The sequence below is a fragment of the Myotis davidii genome, unplaced genomic scaffold, assembly GCF_000327345.1.
Source record: "Myotis davidii unplaced genomic scaffold, ASM32734v1 scaffold753, whole genome shotgun sequence".
Lineage (NCBI taxonomy): Eukaryota > Metazoa > Chordata > Mammalia > Chiroptera > Vespertilionidae > Myotis > Myotis davidii.
In genome coordinates, this window is record NW_006286231.1 from 2,347,090 (window position 1) to 2,373,548 (window position 26,459).

The 26,459-nt window shown below is 42.0% G+C and overlaps 1 protein-coding gene across 1 annotated transcript in view; it reads left to right on the forward strand.

The window, feature by feature from the left end:
* Window positions 1-26,459, forward strand: part of FMNL2 (formin like 2) — a 318,406-nt gene that overhangs the window by 214,528 nt on the left and 77,419 nt on the right. The window contains exons 3-6 of the mRNA XM_015559808.1: window positions 5,886-5,966; window positions 10,851-10,927; window positions 21,680-21,763; window positions 24,939-25,091. Coding sequence (XP_015415294.1) covers window positions 5,886-5,966; window positions 10,851-10,927; window positions 21,680-21,763; window positions 24,939-25,091 — 395 coding nt within the window. The remainder of the gene's footprint in view (window positions 1-5,885; window positions 5,967-10,850; window positions 10,928-21,679; window positions 21,764-24,938; window positions 25,092-26,459) is intronic.

The window sequence follows — 26,459 nt, forward strand, 5'->3', positions numbered from 1 at the left end:
GGTGTGGGGGTGGGACGGCCCACACCAGCCTTAGCAGATTGAGTTAATGAGAAATGCATAATAATGAGAGGCACTAGGCAGTTTCAGAGCCATTGGAGATACAACACAGGCTTATCAGCAGATGTTCTTTAGCTATGACATGAGTTTGGCTGGCTTACTTCTAGCACAGGACCCGCTGGCTGTATGCTCCGTACAGTGTTTACAATCTCTTTGCGTACTTTTAAAATTTAAAAACTTACCCTTAATTTATGAGAGAGGTGACTTGTATATGACATTTAAAAGAAGTTTAATTCTTTGAACATTATTAAAGACTAACTGTGTGCCAAATATTTGTCTACATAAGGGGGACTCAAAGAAGAAAACATGTTTCTGCCCTTTTAAAAATGGTATCAAAAGCAAGATGAGCACACTTATTCCAGTGTGGTGAAAGAGCAAGGATCAGAGACTCAGAAAACCTGAGTTTGAATCCTTGCTGTGTATCCTATGTCTAATTGAAGGCAGTCATTTAATTTCTGAGTCTCGGTTCCACCATCTGTATAGTGGGGTTAATCTTGACTTGACACCTGGGAGGCTTGAGTGAGCTAAGAGGTCTGAAGAATATAGTTAGATGTATTATTAAAAGACTAGAGGCCCGGTGCATGAAATTTGTGCATGGGTGGGGTCCCTACGCCTGGCTGGCGATCAGGGCCAGGCCAAAGAGGAAGCAATGGTCACCAGGCCAGGTGTGGAAGGAATGAATGCCGGACACTGACTCTGACATCATCAGTGCCTGCCAACGTGCAGTTCCCCGCCTACCCCCCTCCTTCCCGCACTGCCATGCCACCACTGTGGCGGGTGGGCAGCAGGCTGATTGGGGCTTGCTGGCTGGGGGGCGGGACAGGGCACAGGAGGTTGGCCTCTGGCCCTGAGGAGGGAGCCCGTCCTCGACCCCTGGGAAAGGGGCCACATCTGCCGCCACCCACCCCCAGTTCCCTGTTCCAGCTCGGGGGCCTGCTGGCTGGGGGAAGGGATCGTGGGAGGTTGGCCAGCTGGGGGAACCTATGTTGTTGCAAATGGCAGTATTCCATATGTACTGCATCTTCTTTATACAGTCTGCTAGTGAAGGACACTTGGGTTGCTTCCATGTCTTCGCTACCATGAATAGTGCTGCAATGAACATAAGGGTGCATATATCTTTGCAAAGGAGACACACAAATGGCCAACAGATATATGAAAATATGCTCAACTTCCCTAGCTACTAGGGAAATGCAAATCAAAACTACAGTGAGATACCACCCCATGCCTGTTAGAATGGCTATTATCAACAAGACGATAGCAGGTGTTGGAGAGGTTGTGGAGAAAAAGGAACCCTCATTCAGTGCTGGTGGGAATGTAAACTGGTACAGCCACTATGGAAAACAGTATGGAGGCTCCTCAAAAAATTATGAATAGAGTTACCATATGACCCAACAACCCCACTTCTGGGTATCTACCTGGAAAATTAGAAACTTGTATTTTAAAGCTCCTTCAGGTGCTAAAAAATCCATATTAACAAATCACCATAATTAAATAAATTCTTTATCCCTAAGAATAATATTTCTATATAATGTAACTCAGGTTGAGGACTTAATTTAATTAAGCTACCCATATCAATGATGTTGAACAAGTAGGTAAATAGTTATTGAAATAGCATGTGGGTGATGAAACATTTGGAAGTGAGTGTGATGGAAAACTGCCATCCAAGGCAATTTGGGGTTTCAATTAAAAAATCTAAAATTCTAATAATTAGAGAAAAAAACATTATTTTAAATAAGTATGATGTCACTAATCTATACAAAGTCCTTCCAAATAAAAAATGTGTGTTGGCAAGGTGCTGACATTCTCCAGTGTATTCCCCCCAAACTTTTGTTCAAATGGCTACATTGAAGAGATGGAAAGATTTGGTGGGGCAGATGCTGGATTTATAGCTCAAACTGTAGTTCCTTTTGAGATTATAGAAACAACCTTAAGTTTCAGGAAAATGATTGGGGCTTTATATTCTTCTGCCGTACAGTTTTATTTGAAACCCTGGATGCAGGCCGAGTTTTCAAGAAGTAGCTGTGATATAGGCCTACTGTATTTTAAGACATCAGGCTTCTTTATTTTATCTTTCTTGGAAATAAATTAATAAGTTTCTCAAACAAGTGAAAAATGTGCCTAAAACACAACAGCAAATGCTAATAAACAGTTGAAAAAAGTATGAGTGTATTAAATGTAGACCTTGTCCATAATTTCAGGGGAATAATTATCTAATCTAATAAAAGAGAAACAAGGTAATTAGCATAGGACCGCTACCCCTCCCATTGGTTAATCAGGGCGATATGCAAATTAACTGCCAGCCAAGATGACGGCTGGCAGCCAGACAGCTGGAAGCAAACATGAGGCTTGCTTGCTTCAGTGACAGAGGACTCCAACGTTTCCCACCTGCCACTGCCGGCCTCTGAGCTACAACTCTAAACATTAAGAGCCTATCAAATATCAAAAGACAATAATATACTAATATATAGTAAGGTAAATCACCATGAATTCTAATTTTTTTGTGTGAACTAGAATACTGTCACATGTAGAATCAATTTAAATAAACTAGATGATCTGTGATATGCTGGAATACTTCTTAAGTGGATTTGAAATAAATCCTATATAATAAAAGGCTAATATGCAAATCAACTGAAGGGCAGGACGATGGGTTGCTATGACGTGCACTGACCACCAGGGGGCAGACACTTAATGCGCAGGAACTGCCCTCTGGTGGTCAGTGCGCTCCCACAGGGGGAGCACCACTTAGCCGCTGATGGCTGCCAGCACAGCAGTGATGGCGGGAACCTCTCCTGCCTCCTCAGCAGCGCTAAGGATGTCCAACTGCAGCTTAGGCCTGGTCCTTGCTGGCAAGTGGACATCCCCCAAGGGCTCCTGGGCTGCTAGAGGGCACAGGCTGGGCTGAGGGACCCCCCCAAGTGCACATTTGTGCACTGGGCCTCTAGTAAGGAAATATTTGCAGGACCAATAAAAGTGTATACAGGGGTGAGCAAAAGTAGGTTTATAGTTATAATACCAATAAATACAATAATGAATAAGTAATAATACAAGAGTAAACAGTTTCACCTACTCACAGCTGTAAACCTATTTTTGCTTGCCCCTGGATTTGAGAAAGCCTTTCTGGGTCACCCCAGTCTTAAACAGGAAGTGGAGAAAGATGCCCTTACTGACTATCAAAAATGGGATTCACTAACTGAGTGAATGTCAATGTTTTATGTGCTACTCAACCTTATTTATTTATTTTTAATCCTCACCTGAGTATATGGAGAGAGAGCGAGAGCGAAAGAGAGAGCAAGAGAGAGATATGAAAGAGAACCATCCATTGGTTGCCTTCCATACACGCCCAACTGGGGATTGAACCCAAAACCCTGGGTATGTGCCCTGATGAGGAATCAAACCCACAACCTTTTGGCATATGGGATGATGCTCCAACCGGCTGAGCCACTTGGCCAGGGCAACCAGATCTTACTTTTAAAGGAATACATATGGCTCTTCTGGTATGGGGACTTTGCCTAAAAGAACATAAATTAGGAATCTGTCAGCAATTGTCCACAGATTCATATTTCATGTCCTCAAGCAGATACTGTATTAGCCAGAGTTAGAATTCCTTGAGGTTATGTTAGGAGCCTTCTATTTGGAAGTAATTGGTTGCTATAGCAGAAGGGAGCACAGCTTTGCATTGTCATAGGATTTTTAACAATTTGAATGATTGGATCGTTAAAAAGCATAAGTTTTATTATATCCTACTATATCTCTGGCATCAAAGCATAAGTTTTATTATATCCTGCTATATCTCTGGCATCAGCTGTGGTTACACGCAAGGTTAGAAATAGTAACTAGTTAGCTGTCAGTCAACTTTTCAGATCAGAGCTTTTTGTGATTTTTTAGCCTTCAGCTGGGCTGCTGCTGAAAACCCAGGGAGGTTGGATTCCCTTTGATTCATTACCTAAGTGATGGTGGTTTTAAATTAATAAAAAGGACTATACAGACCTATGATGACACTCAAGATGTTTCTCCCGGTAGAAAATTTGGGGGAACAATTAGGAACAGTATGCTGTTCTTTTTATGTTAACAGCTTTGTTGCAATATAGTTGATATACTATAACATTCACCCTGATCATTTTTTAAGTAGAGGGGAAATATTGATAGATGTCTCACTATAAGCTACTTCCTTCTATTTTAAAGCATAATTAAAAGTATATACTTACACTAGTAAGATTATCTTTTTGGTAATAGTAAGATGATCTTTAGCATTTCTGAATCTTAAGCGAGCAAGACTTGAGTGGACTGGGAAGAGTATCCCTGTGTTGGAGAAATAGAATTCTCATGGGTTATACAAATGCTTAAACATCCTGGCCAGTGTCAGTGTTGGAAAATTCTAAGACATTCCATTGAGGTGTAAGCAATAATCAGGTTTAAAATAATTACTAGGAAAAACATCTTTTGGGGTATAGGTAGGGTAGAACCTGATAAGAATTGTCCTGCTTTCATGATGAATCTTTATTTTTTTTCTGTTTAGAGCTGATACACTATTTAAACTTTTTGTGTGTGTGTGTCAAGTATAGCATATGTACAGAAGAGGTTGTGAAACCCAAGAACAGCATAACAAGTAGGATGAAGCCAAGCACCCATGTACTACTTCGGTCAGGAAATAGAACATTGCTAATCTCTCAAGGAATACTTCATATTTCCCTTCCCCCACCTCAGTCCTCCAGCTAGTCATCTACCTCTCTCTCCCTCCCTCTCTCTCTCTTAAACACACACACGCATGCACACACACGCACACGCACATAAATAAAACCATTAAAGATTGTTTAATTTTGCCTGTTTTGTGTAAATCTGTAGTAAATGAAATCGTGTTCTTTTTGTCTTAACATCAGCTTTACAGGACCCATCTATGTAGGAGCATGCAGTGCATGCTGTGTAGTTTATTCATTTTCATTGTGATAGTCGGTTGAATGAACATAGTATAGGTATTTATCCATCCACTTTTTAGTTTGTGGGCATTTGGTTTCTACCCAGTGCATTACTACTGCTTATTGTGCTGCTTTGGACTTTATAGTCTATAAAATCCAATATGCAGGGGCATGAGTTCCTCGAAGTGTAGTCCCTCCATCCACAGCATCAGCATAAAACTTGTTAGAATGCAGATTCCTGGGCCCACGTCAGGTCTATATTCAAATAGCATGTATATATATTAGTAAAATATGCTTATTTCAATGATTGTGGTTTTGCTTAAACTATTTTTGGGTCTTCTAGTTTGGGCTGCCTTGGGAGCCCTTTAGCGATCACACCCATGGGTATACATACACACAAATACACGCTCACTCCAGCCTCTTAGCAATAGACTCTACTCGTTTTTGAAACAGAGAAGTTTTATCGAGTTTGAGTCAAATTTTTGTTGTTGTTTTTCCCCAAAGAATTAATATTCAAAAAAAGATTTGCTAACATTAAAGATTTCAAAAGAATATGCAGTAGACTGAGGACCTGCGAGAAGAGGATGTGGTTACAAGTTGGGCAGAACATTATTCCTGGAATGAGAGCTGCAGAGAAAGCAGGAGAGACTAGAGGAGGGTAGTGTGGCTTCAGATCCATTTGCACCACTGACACCTGTGTTACCTTCGGGAAGGGCCGAATTGCTCTGAGCTTCCGTTTTCTCCTTTGCAGAGAGGACAACATCATTAGAATATAGTGATGATTTATTTGCAGGGCCACGTCCGTTCTGTGGGTGCCTTTCAGCCTTGGATCAGCATCTGAATCTGTTGGAACATGGTTGGTTGTCATGCCTTCATACATGCGATATTTTTACTTTATTTTTATGCTTCCTGCAGGAACGGTTCCAGGTGAAGAATCCTCCCCACACATACATTCAAAAGCTCAAAGGCTATCTGGATCCAGCTGTAACCAGGAAGGTAAGAGGGGTTTATTTCCACTCTTTGTTACCGCTTCCCCATGAGCAAGCAGAGTCCTCTGCACTGGGGAGACCTTCCTTCCTCTGCACTGTAGCCCAAGCCAGGGCCTCCAGGAAAACAGTCTAGAGCCGAACATGAGAAGACAAAGGGAGAAGCTGTCCTTCTCACTTGAGGGTGTGTTTAAGAGTGCCTTCCTGAGGAGGGAGGCCCTTCCCTCTGATGGCCATTGAGGCACTGCCATGTGCAGTTACACAGGCGGCAAGTGCGGTGCAGAGGTGTGGGGGCCCCAGGAAAGCAGGCCCAGCAGCGGCCGACTTGTCTTTCATGTCTGGGTGCATGTCCAGAGACCTTGAAAAATCACTGGGCTTTGTCATCCCAGCTGTGCTCTCACATCCTGTGTTGATGCTTTTAGCAGCTTCCCCGCCCCAGCCCTGCCCCTGGCCCTAAGAAGGTGAGGAGAGAATAAGCTGACTCCATTCTCGACAGACGCTCCCCTTTTACACACAAGCCCTGCTTTGTGCAGTCACACAATTGGTTTACACTGATGCCTCATGGTCAGGCATGCAGCCTGGCAGAGCCCTGTGGGCCTGGGGCGGGCCTGGGATGTCTCAGGGCAGAGCTGTCCCTGCTAAGATGGGTAAAGGACTCTTCTGCAGCAAGCGCTTGTTTTCCGGTTGACCTACTGCAACTCCTGCTTTCAAGGCTGCGAGGAAAATATCTGGAGCTGAATCCCCTCTGTTGTTTCTGCGTGTGACCCATGAGAGAAGAAAGACACGCTTTTCCTAGTTAGCCACTGTTTCCAGGGCTCTTGGCTGTTGTATTTTAAAAAAATAAATAAAAAACGTCCTTTTTCTTTATTTTTTTGCTTTCACTCACCCCCCACCACCCCTTTTCAAAAAAAAAAAAAAAGCTAAGCAAAGGAAAACAGCTATTATTTCATCTTGGAAGTTCATGGTTAACATGCACGCAAGCGGAAATCACATCTCGACATGATGATGAAATGGATGTAGACCTGTGCTGTCGGCTAGACGCCATATGGACTTCAATGACACAGCCTCGTCTTCTGAGAATGTACCTGTCAAAGTCTCATAGCTCCCCCCCTCCCAAAATATGGCACACACATGTTTGTTTTTCTAAAGAGCTTCTGTCAGGCCCCCCTCAATGAGACAGCTGCTTAGTTCTTTGTTTCATACTTGTTCTGTCTCCTCCCCCAAGGACAGAGCAGCCTCAGCCATCAGATTAGAGGGGGCTAAGTGAAGGCACACCCATTTGCACAGAACACAAGCAGAAGGCCCCAGGTGGTTTTCTGGGCCATTTCTTTGCACAGGGGCAGCAAGCTTCTCGTTTAGAAACATTTCCAGGTATCCCCAGGCTTACACACCTTCACGCTGGATGCTCAGGCGTGAGGCACACTCACCCCGAGCTGAGCATTGCAGAAATGCCGATGTCTGTCCGCAAGACTGAGAGCTTCCCTCACACAGAGTATGTTCCATCCCCAAACAATTATCACAACATTTGTCAGATTCTGAAAAGAAAGGAGAAAATATGTGAACTCCCAGAGAGCTTCTTAGACTCCGGCCCCAAACCCCATAGGGAGGAAGGTGCTGGGAGGGGACAGGGGGTTCCTCCTGGCATGTCCCAGCTCTCCTTTGGAACAATTACTTCTGGGTTGAGGCAAAGGAATAAGACAAAAAATAATAATAACTAATAAGCTGCTCAGAAAGTGTTTTACTCCCTCACAAATAATGATAAAGAGGCCCTAGACAATCGATGTCTGTTTGGCTGACCTCAGTCTCTGCCCCGGGCCCTGTGTGTCCCTCTGAATGGCCTTGTTTGGTCTGTGCCTCATCTTTCACCATCAGTCATTGGGGGCAGAAAAAAAATAAAATGATGTTGGATCCACCATCCCTGCTGCTCCGATTTCTGTCAGGAGCTGGCAGGAGGAAACGATCTGTTCCACTCAACGTAATTGTCATGCTTACAGCCTGGAGAAAAGGAGACTTTGTTTGGAATAAGGCATGGCTTGCAGTTAAAATGTGTTTAAAGTTCTCAGTTGTAATATGGGAGGGGGAAACAAAAAGATTTCAAATCAGGGCCAGATAGTCTAGGCCCAGCCGTCTTCCCTTAACTGCATTTGGAGCCCTCGGGTACTTTGTTCATTAAGCTTTTGTTCATCTGGAACACAAGGTACTCCATGTGCCGTCTTCTGAAAAAAATTCTGAAATATATTCTACTTAGATTTTCTTCTAAATAGTTTTAAACGCTCCAGGGCAGGAAAGGAAGAGCCTAAATTAGATATCTCTGGGATCAGAACTCTCCAAACCAGCCTCCTCATTTCATACCAGCCAGTGCTTAGTCTATGCTTTGGAGGTGGGAGGGGTTGCTCGCGTCTGGCATGGGAGAGGCCACAGACCAGGAAGAAGGGAGCCTGGTCCTCTGTGATGGTGAAATCTGTTGTCTTCGTCTCCAGGGCTCAGCTGCCTCCGTGGGCCCATCCCCAAGCTGTACCTTATTCTTAGGGAGAGGCTGAGTCAGGGGTGAAGACTAAAAGTGATGGTACCCTGCTCCTTTTAGCTGGTCCCCACGGGCACACGATTTCTCTTTTAAAGCATTCTGCATCCATTGTAGAAGTGCAGAGTGTTCGCACTCACTGTTTATGTGTTTAGTGAAGTGGGTGCCAAGTCTCTCTGTAGTCTAGAAGTCAGCTAAAAATCAAACAGTTCCCGAGAGAGTACAGTACAAGGGCAAAGTCAATTTAGTTTCACCTCAGGTATTATGTAGTTGCCAAAGTGTAGTGCCTACCATAGTAAATGGCGAGTAAATGCTATCTGCTAGTGTCCTTCCCATTATCTGATAGTGTTGTTTTGATATATGCCACTTAGCCCTTCAGCAGGTTTTCTTTTATACTCCATTATGTCCTCCTTGCTTCGCTGCTTGCCCTTATGGCTGACGATGTCTGGAAGAGATGACCTTGACCCGAGGAAGCATGAGGCAGAGTTGGCCGGCAGAGGCCTCAGGAAACCAGTCAGAACTGTGCCAAATGCATAGCCAAGAGCACTGCGTTGTCTTCTGAAGGCCACAGGTGTAGGCAGCCCAAGACTTATGACTCTGCCTTTGGATGGCCCCTTGGGAGCAGCCAGCACACCTGGAAATGGTGCCCTCGGCTGCGTGACCATACGTAGACCCCCTCGTCAGCAGCCCTCAGTGCTGGAGAGCTCTGCGGGAAGCAGTCGGATGCCCCTCCAAACTGTAGATGCTGCTGCCATTTCTTAGGCCTTTCTTGATAAAAGAGGGGAGTGTCTTGCTTTCTTCATTGCATCGAGGATGCTTTTATTTCACATATCCTACTGTACCCACATTCTAAAAACCCAAGAAAGTCTTTGGGGTGCTTTAGGAATGGCAACCAGGGGGATCTGGGAGACTTTGCTTCCTTGGTGCCCTGGTGAGAAGCAGTTGGAGAAGCAAAGGGCCGTCAGAAGAGAAGAGAGTGACAGAAGCCGCCCATACTGAGCAGGGTTCCACCTGGCTCTCCCCACCCCCATCCTCCTGTCCACACTTTCTCCTTTCCTTCCTGTCCTTGCACACCTTTGCCTTTGGAGCTGGATACCCCTATATACCCTGCAATGATGGCGGTAGACAAGGCTTTCTAATATCCTGAGTTAGAATCCAAGTGCCTTTTCCCGAGAACGGTGTAACAAGACGGTGGTTTGGACCTACAGGGCAGAAAGCAGAGGACTCTTCTTAGAAGGTGTGGCACATCAAATGTCCTTCTAGAGTGACCCAAGACTTTAGTCATGGCAAATAAGTGCTTCTTTAGGAAATGGTGTTCCAAAGAACCGCTGTGCTGTGCAACCCAATGAATCCTTGGAGGTTATATAGCGTTGAGAGGAGAGGTGAGCACATTTACTATCAGAGGAGGATTCATTGAAGAAGAAAGACATGAGGGAGTTCTGGAAGGATCGTTGGGGTTCTAGAGGCATCGGAATGAGGAAGGATATTCCAAATGTAGAAGGGAGGTGCTTCAGAACAGGGACCTTCCACGTGGGGGCTCGTGGGCAGAGACAACTATGAATGTTTATTTTTGGAAATCTTAGGTCATGTAGAAAGGAGTTAACATAGCAAGCCTGAGACTGCTACCTTAGAAATACCTGCTTGCAAGGTTGGCTTCTGGTTGTCAACTGGGAACTTGAATTTTGGGAGAGTTCCTACCATTCCCTGATCAGAATACTCCCGGTGCCCAACTTGTTTAAGCCAACAATATGGTTTATGCCGAATGCCTCTTTTCCTTCTGGGAGGCTGGACTTAGGTATGTGCTAGCAGAGAGTGCCCAAGTGACCCACCCTGCGATGAAAACCCTGGGCACCGAGTCTCTAATGAGCTTCCCTGGTCGACAACATTTCACGAATACTGTCACTTGTGACTCCTTTGGGAGAAGACTCTTGGAAGCTTGTATCTGGTTTCCTCCAAACTTCACCCCAGGTATCATTTCCCTTTGCTGATTATGCCTGGTATCTTCCTGGTCTAATAAATCCTAGTCATAAGGATAACTGTATGCTGAGTCCTATGGAATCATTGAAACTGGGATGATCTTAGGGACCCCAACACATAAATATATTGGTGACTATTGTATTGCGGGGTAGGGGAAAAGAATATACTTACTTAATGACACTTAGTACATGAAAATAAGTAATTTTTCCCAATCCTTTTGCATCAGCTGATTTCCATGATGAGAAAAATGTGTGTGCTTTGCAAAAAGAAATGTGAGAAAAGCCCACTTCAGAAGCAGAGCTATTTTCATACCGTGTTAAACTTATTACAAGTAAGCTACAGGTTTAGCAGTTGCTAAAATATGTTTTGTGAGAATATGTGTTTCTTGAATTATAGAAATTCAGACGGCGTGTTCAAGAATCCACACAAGTGCTGAGAGAACTGGAAATTTCTTTAAGAACCAACCATATTGGGTAAGTGTGCCCATTTAACATTTTAGTTCCAAGGCTCTTTTGGACACTTTTTTTTTTTAAATATATTTTATTGACTTTTTACAGAGAGGAAGGGAAAAAGAGATAGAGAGTTAGAAACATGGATGAGGGAGAACAAGTTCGGCTCTTTTGGACACTTTACAAAGTGACTGTGTCATACCTGAAGAGTTAAGCTTCCTTACTGTTCATTATAAGCTAGGAGACAGAGGTTTCGGTTGGTGGAACCTGTGTTAGTACTTGAGTTTCTCACAGTACAAGAATCAGTAGGAGCTGGACAGACAGTCCTTGATTTGGGATATTTATAACCGTTGTAAAATTCTTTGCTTGGATGTAGTAGTGAGTGCTTGGTCTCTTGTGTGTATAATAATTCTTTGGCAAATTAGGAACCCCCAACAAGTAATGCAGACAGATTCTGGAAGACCTCCGAACCTTCATGGGCGTTCTCTGAGCTCGTTGTTTGAAATTGCTCCGTTCTCCTTTCCTCACTTCCCACCTTTCTGGCCAGAAGGGGACAGAAGCTGGAGTGATGTCACCTGATACACTTCATTGTACACAGATACTTGGTTCTGCGTCTCTTCTTCCTACACCTCAAATTCTCAAATTTTTAGGACCAGGAAGTGTAAATCCACTCTAGAAAATAAAGTTTGAGGGATCTCGGTGCTAAGCATTTCTGAGTTTTCATGAAACAACATGGTTGCTTTGCCTCAAGCAAGTGCAACTTCATGGCATTCTCACATATTCGTGATGGCATAATTCTAGAGTACCTTAAAATAAGATGGTTTATCTGCAAGGCATATCCTATTTTATAGCCTGAGTTCTTCCTAAAATTTTTGTTTAGTTTCCATCAAGTTATTTAACCCTCTAGGCTTTAAATAGTTGAGTTTTACAATAAGAAAATCTTTTAGGATTTTCCCCTTTGACATTCTTTGCAGGTCTTTTGGAAATGAGGTTTTTACATATATATTATTTTATAGTTTTACAGAGTATTCTGTAAATTAATATATTACATAAGTAACAGCTTACTTCTACTCTAGACTTTGTTTGCTATAAGCCATTCAAGTAGTTAATTTTCACAGTTATTTCAGAATAAGCTTTTGTTGTTGTTGTTAATCCTCACCCAATGATATTTTTCCATTGATTTTTTTTTTTTTTAGAGAGAGTGGAAGGGAGGGAGAGTCTTCAGAGAGAGAAACATCTATGTGAGAGAGACACATCTATTGGTTGCCTCCTGCACACGGGTCAAACCTACAACTGAGGTACGCACCCTTACCAGAACCCTTCAGTCCCTGGTTCAAAGCTCTGTCCACTTAGCCAAACTGGCTAGGGCAAAATAAGCTTTTTTAAATGGCAGAAATGCAGGGTTAAAATGTTCATTTCTTAAAGGATAAGTCTGCATGTTCTTTCCTTGAAAATGAAATATTAAAAAAATGAACCAATTCTAACCTAAAGTTGAAAATCACCTTCATCCCAGAAAATGGGCTGTAGAGCAGTGGATCATAGAATCATGATTTAGAACTAGAAGAGAAATTAAGAATTACCTAGTTCCTCATTTTACAGATTAGAAGTTTTAAGGACCAGAGAAGGTGAGTGACTCCCACTAAATCTACAGCTGTAGAGCCAGGTGCTTTGGTTCAAAATGCTGTGTTCTTTTTCTTATGTTGCCTAATCTGGCAGCCCTTTCCCTGAAAGGAAATAGGATAATCAGGACTCTGGGATCAAAGCAATGAGGCTTGTCTATTGGGGGTGAAAGTGGTGGTAAGTTAATATAGTTGGGCATCCAAGCTTAGGAAATTTACATACTTTCCAATATTTGTGGGTCAGGAGCTAGATTCCATTTGGTAAGGTCCAACCCTATACTGTTGGCACCACTTCTTGACTGAATGATCTACAGCCAGGATTTCTACAAATTGTCAGAAAGCATTTCTTTGGGCATTGCTGGAATAATGTGAAATTGACCATCAAATACCAAAGCAAGATGATCATTTCCAATACAAAGTTGGCTGAATAGTAGAGCCCTGGTTGGGTTGAAGCCAGTGCAAATCTGCAAGCAATTGGAATGGTTTGTTGTTTAGGATGCTGTGGGGGTGTTGAAAGATTCTTATGTTTCTTTCATCTTCTCCAGCTGAAGTTTTTTGTGTTTATCACCTATCTGAGGCACTCTGAAAGCTTTGGCTTTAGCAGCAGAAAAATGCATGGAGGTGCATTGTCTGTCTGATGCAACCGATTACTGGCATAACCTTATACAGGTGAAACCACACACCAGGATTTTGACCTGTCTTGCCTGACCTGAAAACCCAAGCCTGAACTGACTCTTCACTATGGAAACTAAGCAGCTTGAATTCATTTGGCTGGAAAATTTTCTGACAAAGTTACTCAATAATGTGAAAGCAATGAATCAATACAATGAGGAATTCTTGGAATACAAGATGCTAAATAAGGGATCCAGAGATTTTATTGTACTCTTTAAGGTACCATAATAGAAAGGTAATTGGGTGCCTATTTGCCTTATGAAAAGAAATATGTTAGTTCAGATTTTTGCTATTTGTTACTTGATCTTAGGTAAGTTATATAAACTCTCTTTACTTACCATCTGATCTAAGTTAACTTCTTACCTATAAAATGAGGATAAAACTCCATAGGCATATTGTAAGGATCAAATGAAATAATTCACAAAATATCTAATATAAAAATGATTAAATATAGGGTTTAATACATAGTAATTACTCACTACATAACTGTTGTTTCTTATGCATATTGAAAATAATATTGTATCTAATAATAATTTGACAATATTATGTAATATGTCCCCAAGGAATTCCATGCAGAGAATGTTGCCTTCCTTGTTTAAAACAACCCTGACACCTAGGAGATTGTTGCTTACCAGAAATTTAAAGGAAGAATTACATTTAAAATATATTGTCTTAAAAAAAATTATTCTTGGCACATACTTGCATTTCAAGGTTAAAGGCTAGGGCTTTGCTGAGATAACATTCCAAGCTATAGCTTTGCCAAGCAAAGGGTTTGTTATGAGTTTTGATGTTAACCTAAAACTCTATAAATGGAGTAATCTTCTGAGAAAGAAAATTAATTTTCTTTGAGCCAAATTGAAGTAAGAATTGGACTAGAAATAATCGCATTCACTTACTCTTTAAGAGTTATAATAATAGAGAAGAATTGGATTATGACTTATCCCAGCTCTTGAAATGACTTGGAAGACCCTTGAAAGGAGCCACAAATATTAGAACACATTGGCCAGGCAGTGAGAGTAGGCATATGTTGTGATGTTTTGGATGTCAGGGTGATAAGATTCAAGTGGCCGCAGTAGTGGTGAGCTGGATAGATTTACGGGCTGTATTCCATGGAACTGAGATGTAGGCTATCTCTTCTTGCAGGTAGTTCATTTTAGTTAAACTCCCTATTATGATAGAAAATTAATTCTCATCCTGAGTGCAGTGACAGAAATTCTGAAAGATGCTCAGTTCATTTTATTTCATTGCGGGAATTGAGAGAATGAGGTTGTGAGAGGAATGTCCTAGTGGGCAGGTTTGTAGAAAGGGGGAGAAGTGAGGAGGTGCTCAGTGACATCCCTCCTGAACTTTCAGCTTTTTTTGTGAGGAAGCAATGTGGGCTAGGCCAGGCCCAAAGAGCTGGTTCTAAGAGGTATAAAACACCTATGGGGGGTGTGTGCATCAAGCTAGCCTATGATTAATTCATTCTGAGATGGTGCTTTTTAGAAATTTTCAAGATCATAGTCATTTGGTCATGTATTAAGATTTGTATTAGGCACATTAAATGTATTATTTATTTCTTACAAAATCTTTTTATTGTTGCCTTTTACCTCTGAACCTTCATTTTACAGATGGGAAAGCTGAGTGAGCTATTAAGTATCTTGCTCAAGTCCACACAACTTAGAAGCACTGAGGTTCGAACCTAGATATGTCCAAAGCCTGTCATAAAGCCAACAGTTCTCAATTTCTTTTTAATTTTAGGACTCCTTACTCTCTTAAATTATTTTTGTGGGTTTTATCTATTAAATGTTCTCCATATTGGAAATTCAAACGGATACATTTTAAATATGCTTCTTTAATAAAATTTAGTATTTATTAAATATTTAATAAATGTAAATATATAAATACAAAATAGGAAGCATAATATAGCACAAATAACATATTTCATAAAAACTATTTTCCAAAGCAAAAAAAAAAATATTGGTTACAGGAGTGGCCCTAATTTACATTTTACATCTCTTTAATGGTTTGTTAGTAGAAGGCAGCTGCATTCTCATATCTTTGCATTCAGTGTGTTGTGCTATGTTGCTTTGGTTGATGTATATGAAGAAAACCTGGCCTTACACAGAGACTCACCTGTCACCATATGTAGCTATTACAGTATTATTGACTGTAGTCACTGTGCTGTATTTTATACTCCTGCGACTGTTGTGTAACTACCAATCTCTACTTTTCAATCCCTTCACCTTATTCACCAAACCTCCCTGCCCCCTTCCCCTCTGGCAACCATCAGTCTGTTTTCTGAGTCTATGAGTCTGTTTCTGTTTTGTTTGTCCACTTATATTGTTCTTTGGATTCCACATATAAGTGAAATCTTTCTCTGACTGACTTATTTCACCAATAATACCCTCTGGGTTCATCCATGCAGTCACAAATGATAAGATGTCATTCTTCTTTTGTGGCTGAGTAATATTCCATTGTATATCTAGACCACAGCTTTTTTTTTTTTTAAATCAATTTGTCTACTGATGGGCACTTGGGTTGCTTTCACATCTTGGCTATTGTAAATTATGCTGCATTAAACGTAGGGGTACATATATTTATTTGAATTAATGTTTTGGGTTTCTTTGGATTTATACCCATAAGTGGAATTGCTGGGTCATAAGGTAGTTTCATTTTTAGTTTTTTTGAGGAACCTCCATACTGTTTTCCATAGTGGCTGCACCAATCTGCATTCTCACCAGCAGTGTAGCAGGGTTTCCTTTTATTTTATTTTTTTATCTTTATTGTTGGAAGTATTACATATGAGCCCTACTCTCCCACTCCCACCCCCACTGACCTCTTCTAGTCCACCCCATAGGAAGAGTTTTTAAATAACTTTTTCTGATAATTGTGGATGTTCTTCTTTGATATTACACCAAAATTCAAGAAATGGCAGTTTCTTAAAGTTACCTGCAAGGTGAAATCTGAAACAAACCAATGAGTTTCTGTGCTCTGTTGTACTAAAGTCTCTTTACTGTCTTGCACTTGAATGCGTCTCTTTACCCATTAGTAATTTTTTAACATCATGAATTGGTTATTTGGAAAATAGTGTCATTGATCACCTGAACATTGACACGCTTTATTCTGCACTATAAAAACAGCCATACTTGTTAGTAGTCACCGATCTCACCGGAGTATTCTTGAAGGACTGAGGAGCTATCAAGCTCATGGTGGTGAATACTAGTGTTCCAAATTTCTAACTTTTTTTGGTTTGAAAGCTCAAATTTTATCATCGACAGCAACTACCATCACTTGGTTTCCTCAACATGACAGGCTCACTTCATCCACTTTTGAGAATATGTCTGCCAAGTGCCCAAGGCGGAATAGCCATAGTCTGTCGGTCATTTTACATTTCATGTAAAACAGTGGTGGTTGGGTTTGCAACTCAAACACCTGTCGGAGCGCTTTCCCTCAAGACAATAGCGGCACTGGGGTAGGCAGCAGAAGTGCCTTATGCGAGCTTCCCATTTTGCCACACAGAAAACTCAAGATGTATATAGAAGAGGGCAGCTTTAATGTGATCAAGAATTGTTATTGCCTCCCTATTGGCAGCTTTAAGTGAAGCTAACTTTTATCCTCCCAAGGGCATGGGATGAAGAATAAAATAAATAGATGTATTCTTTAGTGGCAGCAGTTTTAGCCACACTTCTTTCTTTTTAAAAATATATTTTTTATTGATTTCAGAGAGGAAGAGAGAGGGAGGAGAGATAGAAACATCAGTAATGGGAGAGAATAATTGATTGGCTGTCTCCTACATGCCCCACACTGGGGATCGAGCCTGCAACCCGGGCATGTGCCCTGACTGGGAATTGAATTGTGACCTCCAGGTTCATAGTTTGATGCTCAACCAGTGACCCACGTCAGCCGGGCCACCCACATTTCTTTTGTACCATCAGTACAAATGTCAGCACGGTGACAAAAATAACTACTTTCTTAATATTTGTATGAAAACACTTGTAACTCCACAAACCCCTGGGAGGGTCTCAGGGACCCCTAGTGGTGTGTGGGCTATACTTTGAGAACCAATTTGTGACACTGTCTCCTAGATTTGGTAGATAATGATGAATCTGGGTGATGCTACTCAATCTCTCTCTCTCTCTCTCTCTCTCCCTCTCTCTCTCTCTCTCTCTCTCTCTCTCTCATGATTTTTTCAGCCACTGCAGTTCACCATGCCTGTGGGGAACCTTTTCCTGCCAAGGGCCATTTGGATATTTATGGCATCATTTGCAAGCTATACAAAGTTATCAACTTAAAAATTAGCGTGCTATATTTGGTCAAACGTTTAATTAACTCACCCCTAATGCCTTGGCAGGGCCAGATCTAATGATTTCACAGGCCTTATGTGGCCCACAGGCTGGAGACTAACAAAGGGAATTCATGCTTTGTCCCTTTATCTTGTGTCTCTAGCTGAGAATAATGAGGTTTAAGATTTGGCGGGGTAGAGAGAAAACAGCAATTCGGAAATGAAGCTTTGACCTGTCGACAATAAAACAGTAGCTACTAGCATCCCCACTTAGATCTTGTCCTTGAAGAAGGTTTTTTCTGGAGCTATTTTTCTTGTCCACGTCTCTTCTGGCTCCTGAGCAGCTGATTGGAAATTTGCCTAATTCACTTTTACAGCATGTAATTACAGTGAATCTGTGAGGTGTTTAGTACATGATGCATGTTATCAGAGTCAAAAATAATTCCGCTTTCCAAAACCTATCATTACCCAATTTGAAACTGTTTGCCTATTGGTAATATATAAAACAAAATGTGTATAGCATGCACAGAGGTGAAAATGGAAATTGACTACAGGAACTCAACATTTATGCTATTTCATTGCATGATTATATACATAAATCTGCAAAATGGGGCATCCTTTTTTTATGTCTTTAGCTTCAAGATACTGCTTGAAAGTTGCCCTTTTTTCATGTTTGCCTTTTTTCTTTCCATCTTCTTTCACTTCCACAGAAGTTCACTCTCACCTGTGTTTTCTTCTGTTCAGAATATCCCCAGTGTGGAAGGGACAGGGATTGAGAGGGGAAAAGTGAAGGCTGTTTATAGCCTTTTGTTGCTGAACTGAGTTTACTGACCTGATATCATTTGACTAATGGGATAAGATAATCAACCATGATATACATTTATTTTATTTCCTAAATCACCTCGGGGTGCCTGGGCCAGATCAAAGGCCCAGGGAAGATCTTGCAGCTTAGAAAGAGGTTGTCCACATGAAATGAAATCTCTGAGGCGGGACATGAGCAGGAACTGAGCAGCTGGCTCCTACCTTTCAACTTGAAAGTTGTTTTTAAAGCACTTTTGCTCAAAGTCATCAAGTGGGAGTGGAGGTATTGATAAGAACATTGGATTGAAGTAAGGGAAGCTAATTAATAGTCTGTCCTTACATCAGACTATATGCATATTAGTATTTTGAGTCAAGAGAATTGAAGCTCTGGCTGTGCTTGGCTATTTCCTACCTTCTTTCCTTTCTTCCTCTCTCTCCCTTCCTTTTTTTAAAAATTCATTATCTCTGAGTCATTTGCCTCCTATCCAGTTTGTGGCTGAACGTTTTTTCCATTTTTTTTTTTTCTTCAAACTATAAGGGAAAGTTTATTTAAAGTCACAGAGTTAGAAGAAGTGAGCCATCAAAGAAATGGGCTCAGGAGACATGCTACACTGGCGAAAGAAGGGCCCTTGGAGGTTAGGGGAAAGAGGGAGGCAAGGAAACCACTGCTGGGGGATGGGGAAGGGAAATTGGGGGAGGGGGGGGACTGCTCCTTTTAGAGAGAGGCACTGGGTTCTTGTCTTGAGGGTATTTATCTGGAGGGTGCAGGGGAGGATCCCAATAGAATATTCATCAACTTTCCAGGTGTGCCCTTTCAGGGTCATGGTCTCCACTGATTGGTTGGTCATTAATCAATGCAGATGGTCCTGTTGCCAGCCCTGGCCTCACTTGTCTGTTTCGCTGCTTTTCTGGGCCTGGAGCTGAAGCACAACTGAGGCTTAGATGTATGTGATGTGGGTCAGAACCTCACCGTCCTGGAGGGTCCGAGCTGCATGACCAGCAATATGGAAGATCAGGGGGTCTGGGGACAAGGTCCTTGTTTTCCCAGCTTTGTCCTAGCTTTGTCCGACGCTAGGCTTTCTGCCTGCATGGCCTTCTGTACCTACCCGCTCGCCCTTGCTCTGCTCACGTCTGTCTAACTGTGCAGCTGAAGTTTCAAGTGAGATGGCTATGACAGTGATCGAGGCCATCATAGGTCCTCAGAGCGTCCTGGACCAGCTCTACTCTTTTAGAGGCTGTGTCTGGAAAATCAACCAGAGGACCTATGTATGTGGCTGTTTTTCTCAGCTCCTACATTTGAGTATTGCCCGTGGCCGCTGAGGATATGGAGAGCCGAGACTGCCCTGGAAAACCTGGGCCCGTTGGTGACATTTCCTGTACGAAGATGACCCCCGTACCCAGCTCTGGGGCTCCCTGCTGTGACCCACCCCCGAGGGCCCGTTCAGATGGTGCAGTCAGAGCCCGTAGGTCAGACCATCCGAGAGGCCTGAGAGCAGCTGAGGGGTTTGTAGCTAGTCATCCGGTTCTCATAGTGACTTTTAGCCTTTCTTTAGTCTCCTGCCAGTTGTAAAAAGAAAAAAATTCTGTACTATTTCCAAGCTTCTAATTATCGGTGCTTAAAAAACCCACTCTCTCCTAAGGCCTAGTTGTGAAGGGACCAATTAAAATAAATCAGATGAAAATAAGTATCTAGTAGCAGATGCCGTGAGGTTGTGTGTGCAGTGGTTTTGGAATGAAACTTCGGTCCTGACCAGCATCTGGCCCTGTTAGTTTGGGTGAGCTCCCATAGCAGAGCCACTTTGTGGGGCCCAGTGGTGGTGTGTTTCCTTGCCAGGGTTGCCACGCCAGGTCTCTTGAAAATTAAATGTTATTTGCTTGCGTGGGGCTATGTTAAATGCATACATTTTGTGATAGTCTGCCCGAGGGTGTTGGGGGAAATCTGAGGTCAGTGTCTTTTTTCCCCACCTTTCTGTCTGTCTCCTGGAACCACCTACAGACATGAGTTTACATCCTGGAGATGGAGGGACATAAAGGAAGAATGGCCCAGCCAGCATGGCTCAGTGGTTGAGCATCAACCTATGAACCAGGAAGTCACAGTCAGGGCACATGCCCAGGTTGCGGGCTCAATCCCCAGTAAGGGCATGCAGGAGGCAGCCGATCAATGATTCGCTCTCATCATTGCTGTTTCTATCTCTCTGTCCCTCTCCCTTCCTCTAAAACCAATTAAAAAGAAAACTTTTTTTTTAGGGAAGAATGAACTGTGAGGATAAAACAAAAACAAAGAAAATACCCTCCAAAAAACAAAAATAAAAAGCAGGCATCCTGAGTTCCAGACTTTTTTTTTCTTCCTTTAAGACAGAGACCTCAAGGGGTTGCTCATCCTTAAGGACACAGGCAGGATTGACCAATGTTCACCAGCTCCCGTGGTAGCTCTCGTGCCCATGCCTGCTGGGCCTCGTGGGTCGGGTGTGCATGGAAGAGTCAGCCATTTTGAAATGTCCTTGGCAGATGTACCTTGTTTCACGTGTGAGACAGTAGCAGATATTATTTGTTGGATTTTTCAATCTAGTGAAGGCTTAATGGGGTGTCCCATGTTTTCTGATGATGGACGCCCTGGGGAACCCTGTAAGGTGGGGTAACAACTGTTTATCTCCAGTACCTAAGAGTTCTGTTCGACTAGCCTACTTCATCTCTTGGAATGATTATGACAAATGAATAGAAATTTGTAAAAGAAAACCAGTGAACTGCTTTCAAACCCACCACTCAAATGCAAGGTGGTCCTATTTTCAAAAGAATTTTTGAAAAACATGGTATTTGTCACGTCTCAACTCTGATGATGGTATGCGGTGTCTGCAACTTCTTGAAAGGTTTTAACATTCGTGGAAAAAGTTAAGCAAATCATCCCTATCGAATTTCCAGAAGCCCATAAACACTGGTCTCTCATTGGCTGGTTGAGCGTTTTCTGCAGCTTCGTGTGCCAAGAAAAGAGTTGAATGTGGATTTGGACTCGCGCCTGGATTTCAGTGGTTATGTCGTCATGTCCCCCGTCTGCCTCCCTCCCCGTGCAGTCTTGGCTCCTGTAGCAAGCAGGCTGAGGATCAGTTATGGTGGAAAAAGTACATTTAGCAAGTGCCTTTTTTTTAGCAAGTTTCTTAGGGGTTATCTTAAGTCTCTTAAGCAGTAAAATTCAAAGAAGGCGCACATACGCCTTTGGCCCCCTATTCTTGCACATACCCCCGTTGCGGTTTTCTTAGTTGGTCTGTCTGAAAGCTCCTACCTGGTGTGATAGAGTCCAGGCTTCCTTAGTACTGATTTCCTTTCAGGCAATAAGTGTTTGTGGTGGAAAAACAAAGGTTTTCACCGGGGCCTTTTGTGGCAGAGCATGTGACAAATCTCCCCCATAATTTTTTTCCCCAATAGATGGGTCAGAGAGTTTTTGAATGAAGAAAACAAAGGCCTCGATGTCCTGGTGGAGTATCTGTCATTTGCACAGTATGCGGTAACGTAAGTAAAACTTGGCTTCTTTCTTTTGCATTTTATGTGGTCGCAGAAGATGCAGCTCAGTGGTACAGTTACACCCTGCGCTGCCCAGGAAACCAGAAGCAGATGTGCTATGGTCTAAGGAGGCTTGTTTCTACTCAAACAGCTAAAAGCAAATCCCATAATTGTTATTAGAAATGCTTTTAAGGCAGAAGTAAAACAGCGGAGTAAAAATTACCCTTGAAGAGTCCTTATTTTAAACAGAACTACTTTGTTTAGTGCTCAAGTCACGTATATCCATAAGGTAGAATACTCCAGCACTTACTGAGAGAGGTGTATGATATATTGTTGAGTAAAGCAGGATACAGAAGAGTGACTCCCTTCTATTTTAAAAAATTACATATATGTGTATTTGCATGTGCTCGTAAATACAGAAATAAATGGCAGACTGGAAGTGGTGAACAAGAGGCTTGCCCTTTTTATTTTTATGTATTTGTATTGACTTATCTTTCATAAAGGTGAAGGGGACCAAGTTGGAACAAAGCAGAAAAAAAGTAACTTATTTAACCTAGTTTTTGTTAATTCATAAACTTTTCTTATTCGCTTCACTTGTGGAAAGATTTACAACAGGAATAAAAAGTACATTTCAATGAGATATTCTGTTCTCCACATTTCCTCCTTTATTCATTTTTCCCGTTTATTGATTAAGATATTACAAATGTGTCCTTCTCCCTCCAATGTCCCTTCATCCCCCCAATCCTGCCCTCACCCCCACCCCCTGTTGTCCACATCTATCGCTTATGCTTATATGCATGCATACAAGTCCTTTGGTTGATCTCTCCCCCTCTCCCTCCTCCTCCCCTACCTTCCCTCTGAGTTTTGAGCATCTGATTGATGCTTCTCTGTCTCTACATTTCCTCCTTTAATCAAAAAATATTTCTGCATCCACAGATATGCTCTCACACATATTGTATTTTTAATTTACTGGAGGATATTATGGCTCAGGTGATATTTCCCCCGCCCCCCCCCCAATTCTTCTTTTAAAAGCAATCACTTGTTTTTTTATATTGCCTCACTCCAATAAAATCTTAAGACCTAACCAGATGCTGTTTTATCTTATTATCCTCATCACTTCCTTGAGAATTTGTGACAAGAAAGCTATAATTATTCCTACCTTATTGATGCAGAAACTAAAGAATTAACTGAAACTGGCTTGTTGAGTTTCAGCTTTGATAACTTTTATATATGGAATAGAGTAAGAAAAAACCAAAACACAGGTGCTTATCTTCCTGAGAAAGTGTCCTCTGAAATAAAATCTTAGTTTTTATAGAATGCTCTCCCAAAGGTTGTTTCTTATCTCCCACTATATCAAAACTGCTAATCTCCTTTTGCACTTCATATCATATGGCAAACCAATAACAGTACTCTGTTGCATATTTTATAATCTGGAACATTATTTATGGAATTAAGGAAGGGGTAAGAAACATCAGGAGTAATGAAAAGAATGGTATGCTTTGTGCTATATGTTTTCTGTAATTAACCTTTTATCTAATCACAGGAGAGCTTTGACCAGCTTTTCCAAACGTATGCCTACAAAAAACCGTGGGAAAAGACTATGCCACCATGAGGGAATTCTTCCCGTCTGTGGCAGAAGATCAAACCCAACAAAAGATCAGAACTCAGAGCTTTTGCTTCCCAATCTTCTGGGTTTTTTTGCATTGGCTTCACATTTGTGCTATTAGTTTTGGTTTTCTTTTGCATTAATTAGATGGCAAATTATATAGAGACACATAATTTATGTTCTTTCTTGAAACTAATGGGCTGGAAAATGTCTTGCTATTCCTTGGCATGTGATAACTCCCTAGCCCACGAATGAGAAACAGCGGGCTCAGGCTCCATCCCTAAAGCACAAGCTTTCACCACGGTGGTTCCTTTTTCTGCTGTGTGAGAGTTGGGGACCAGCCGAAAGAAACATAAGAGCTGGACAGCTGAATGGCATGGGGGCTGCAGAGAGACATGGCGAGAATGGGGCAGACTTGAGTGACCTTGGAATGCCCCCTTGGCTTACCTTCTCCTATCTCAATTATAGACTTCTGTTTTTAGTACTCAAGGATCTATTCGTTACACAGCTTCCACCTCTTTTCTGTTCAGCACTGTTTCCTGAATCCTAAGGCATGACAGAATTGTCAGACGAATTCAATGCCATTATACACCAGTCTGTGACATCTGGATTAATATTAAATAGATGGAGAACATCACCTGGTTTACAGATGACTGTTCTAACCAAATATTTTATTTTGGCCATCATACTTTTTATAAAAGTCATACTTTTTCATAAACAGTCATACTCATTATTTCCAATATGTATTGGTGCTGTCTATTCTGTGATAGCCTTCAAGATCTTCCAGATGATATTAATTATAGTTGCCTTCTGTTTATTCTCTATTAGGTCAGGTAGAACTATGGGTAGAAACAATTGATAAAATACTTTTAGGGGGAACGCAGAGCTTCTGACTCTGGGAGGGGAAAATACATAGAACTCAAAGGTCGGTCTGTTTAGAAATGCTGCCCCTGAAATTATACAAGACCGAGTGCCTTAACTTGCCATTTATTCTAACATGGTTAACATGAGTAATAACCTCAAAAATGTCAGAGAAACAACAGTCCTCCTTTAAAGAGCACCACATTGGGAAGCTATTCCAAAATCAAAGCAAATTCATACGTTTGCGAGTAATGTATCACATATGGTTGGAAAAGCACACTTGCCAACACACCAGGAGAAAATGCGCAGTGAAAATTGATGGGTAGGAATAAATTAGTATAAGCCTAACATATTGACGTGTTAAAGCAAAATGAAGACATCTGTACAATTCCACCCTCCCCCATCTCCCATCTGAGCAATGTTGGCAATTGGTAAGCTAGCAAACTTTATTGTAAAATGCAGATACGTCACTATTTAAGTTTCACTGTTGTTCAGCTACTTTGCCTGGCCCAGTATTTGTCATTCTGTATTTTTGAAGCTTCTACGGAGTTCATGGACATTCTTTTGTATTTCCCTTTTAGTTTTTGTTTGTTTGTTTGCAAAGACTACCCAAATTAAGGTGCAGACATACAAAAGGAAGGAGCAAGTTATGCACATCCAGCTGTTTGTGTAAATGTGAATCTCTCAGTCTCTCCTGGCATCTCTCTTTTGTTTCAGGTTTGACTTTGAAAGCGTGGAAAGCACCGTGGAGAGCTCGGTGGACAAATCAAAGCCCTGGAGCAGGTCCATCGAGGACCTGCACAGAGGCAGCAACCTGCCCTCCCCCGTGGGCAACAGTGTGTCCCGCTCCGGAAGGCATTCAGCACTGCGGTGAGTTTCTTTAACCAGGAGGGAGGCACAGGTGGCAGAATACACAGGGACAGCAGAGCCCTTGTGTCTGCAATGACCCTGGGCCACGGATTGCTGTATCTTGCCACATGGCACTTCCATTTCCAGTCATTTCAAAAGGCAAGTTCCTGGGGTCATCCCTGGGGCCATGCTCTGTAGCATTAAGCAGCTTTCAGGAAACACCATTCCTTCATTCAGCACAAAGAGTAAGTTCTACTGCCATAGGGAACAACAGGAGCCTGCACAGGCACATGCTTTTCTGGAACCAGGGAGATGCTGATGTCGTGATTGAGGCTGTTTTCTGGGTAGAGGCAGCACATTGAGATGTGAGAATTTCCAGAACACCTTGTTGATGTTTGTACCCTGCTGCCCCCCTCCCCTCCTCCAGTGGTAGCTCAGGTGAGTGTTCTGTGAGATGTGTTCTTCGTCATAGGCATGGAATGCTGTAGTGGTCACTTTTATTAATGAGATGCCTTTAAGCATGTTTCTTTGGTCACCTGTCAATCTTCTGTTTCCTTCTAAGGATTTCTTCTCTAGTCTCTCCTGGCTGAAGTACCACCATGTTAAGGGAGGGTGGGTGCCGACCACCTGTATCACTAATGGGCATAATATCACTGAATTGTTCACCCACTCATTGTGAATGAACAGTCATTCATGCATGAACAGTCATTCATGAATCATTTATGCACATTGAGCTGCTGTGATTTGCCAAGCACTGTACTTAGAGTTACTGTCCATGGGTGTGTCAGTCAGTACTGCCTGACAGGACAGAGACATCCAGATTCAGAAAGGTTTTTTATGTTCCAATAGTTTAATACAAATTTTTATTAGGAAGCCCCACATTCCCAAACTTTGCTTACGCTTTGTGTCTTGAAGAGTTTATCTCACTTATTTCAGGCTTGACCTGGCAGGTGGACTTTGTTCCTGTCAGTGTTTAAGGTCACCGTGGGTACCGGGTCATTGCAGTCAAGTCCACGTGTCCAGGTGCAGCCACCGAATGTGGGACTTTCAGGCTTTCCGTATCGGGTAGCCTTTTAATTACTTCTTGTCCCTTTGACTTCGGTTTTGGTCGTGGGAAGTTAAAGTCTCTGATGAAATTCAGTTCTGCTGAAGGACTTGATGTTTGAATATGATGTTTCCAATCAACCTTTCAGTTTTTTGGGGGGGGTTTTTGGTTTGGAAATGCCAAAAATATTATGGGTTTTTAGAATAATTCAATAATAATGAAGAGCGTGTTTTAAATTCATCTCATGGTATTTGCATTAGGCCAAGAGCTCTATAACCTGCTAGTCTGCATCAACTTTACATGTAGACAGGGACACATGTGGGCCGATTTGGAAGCTGAAGAAA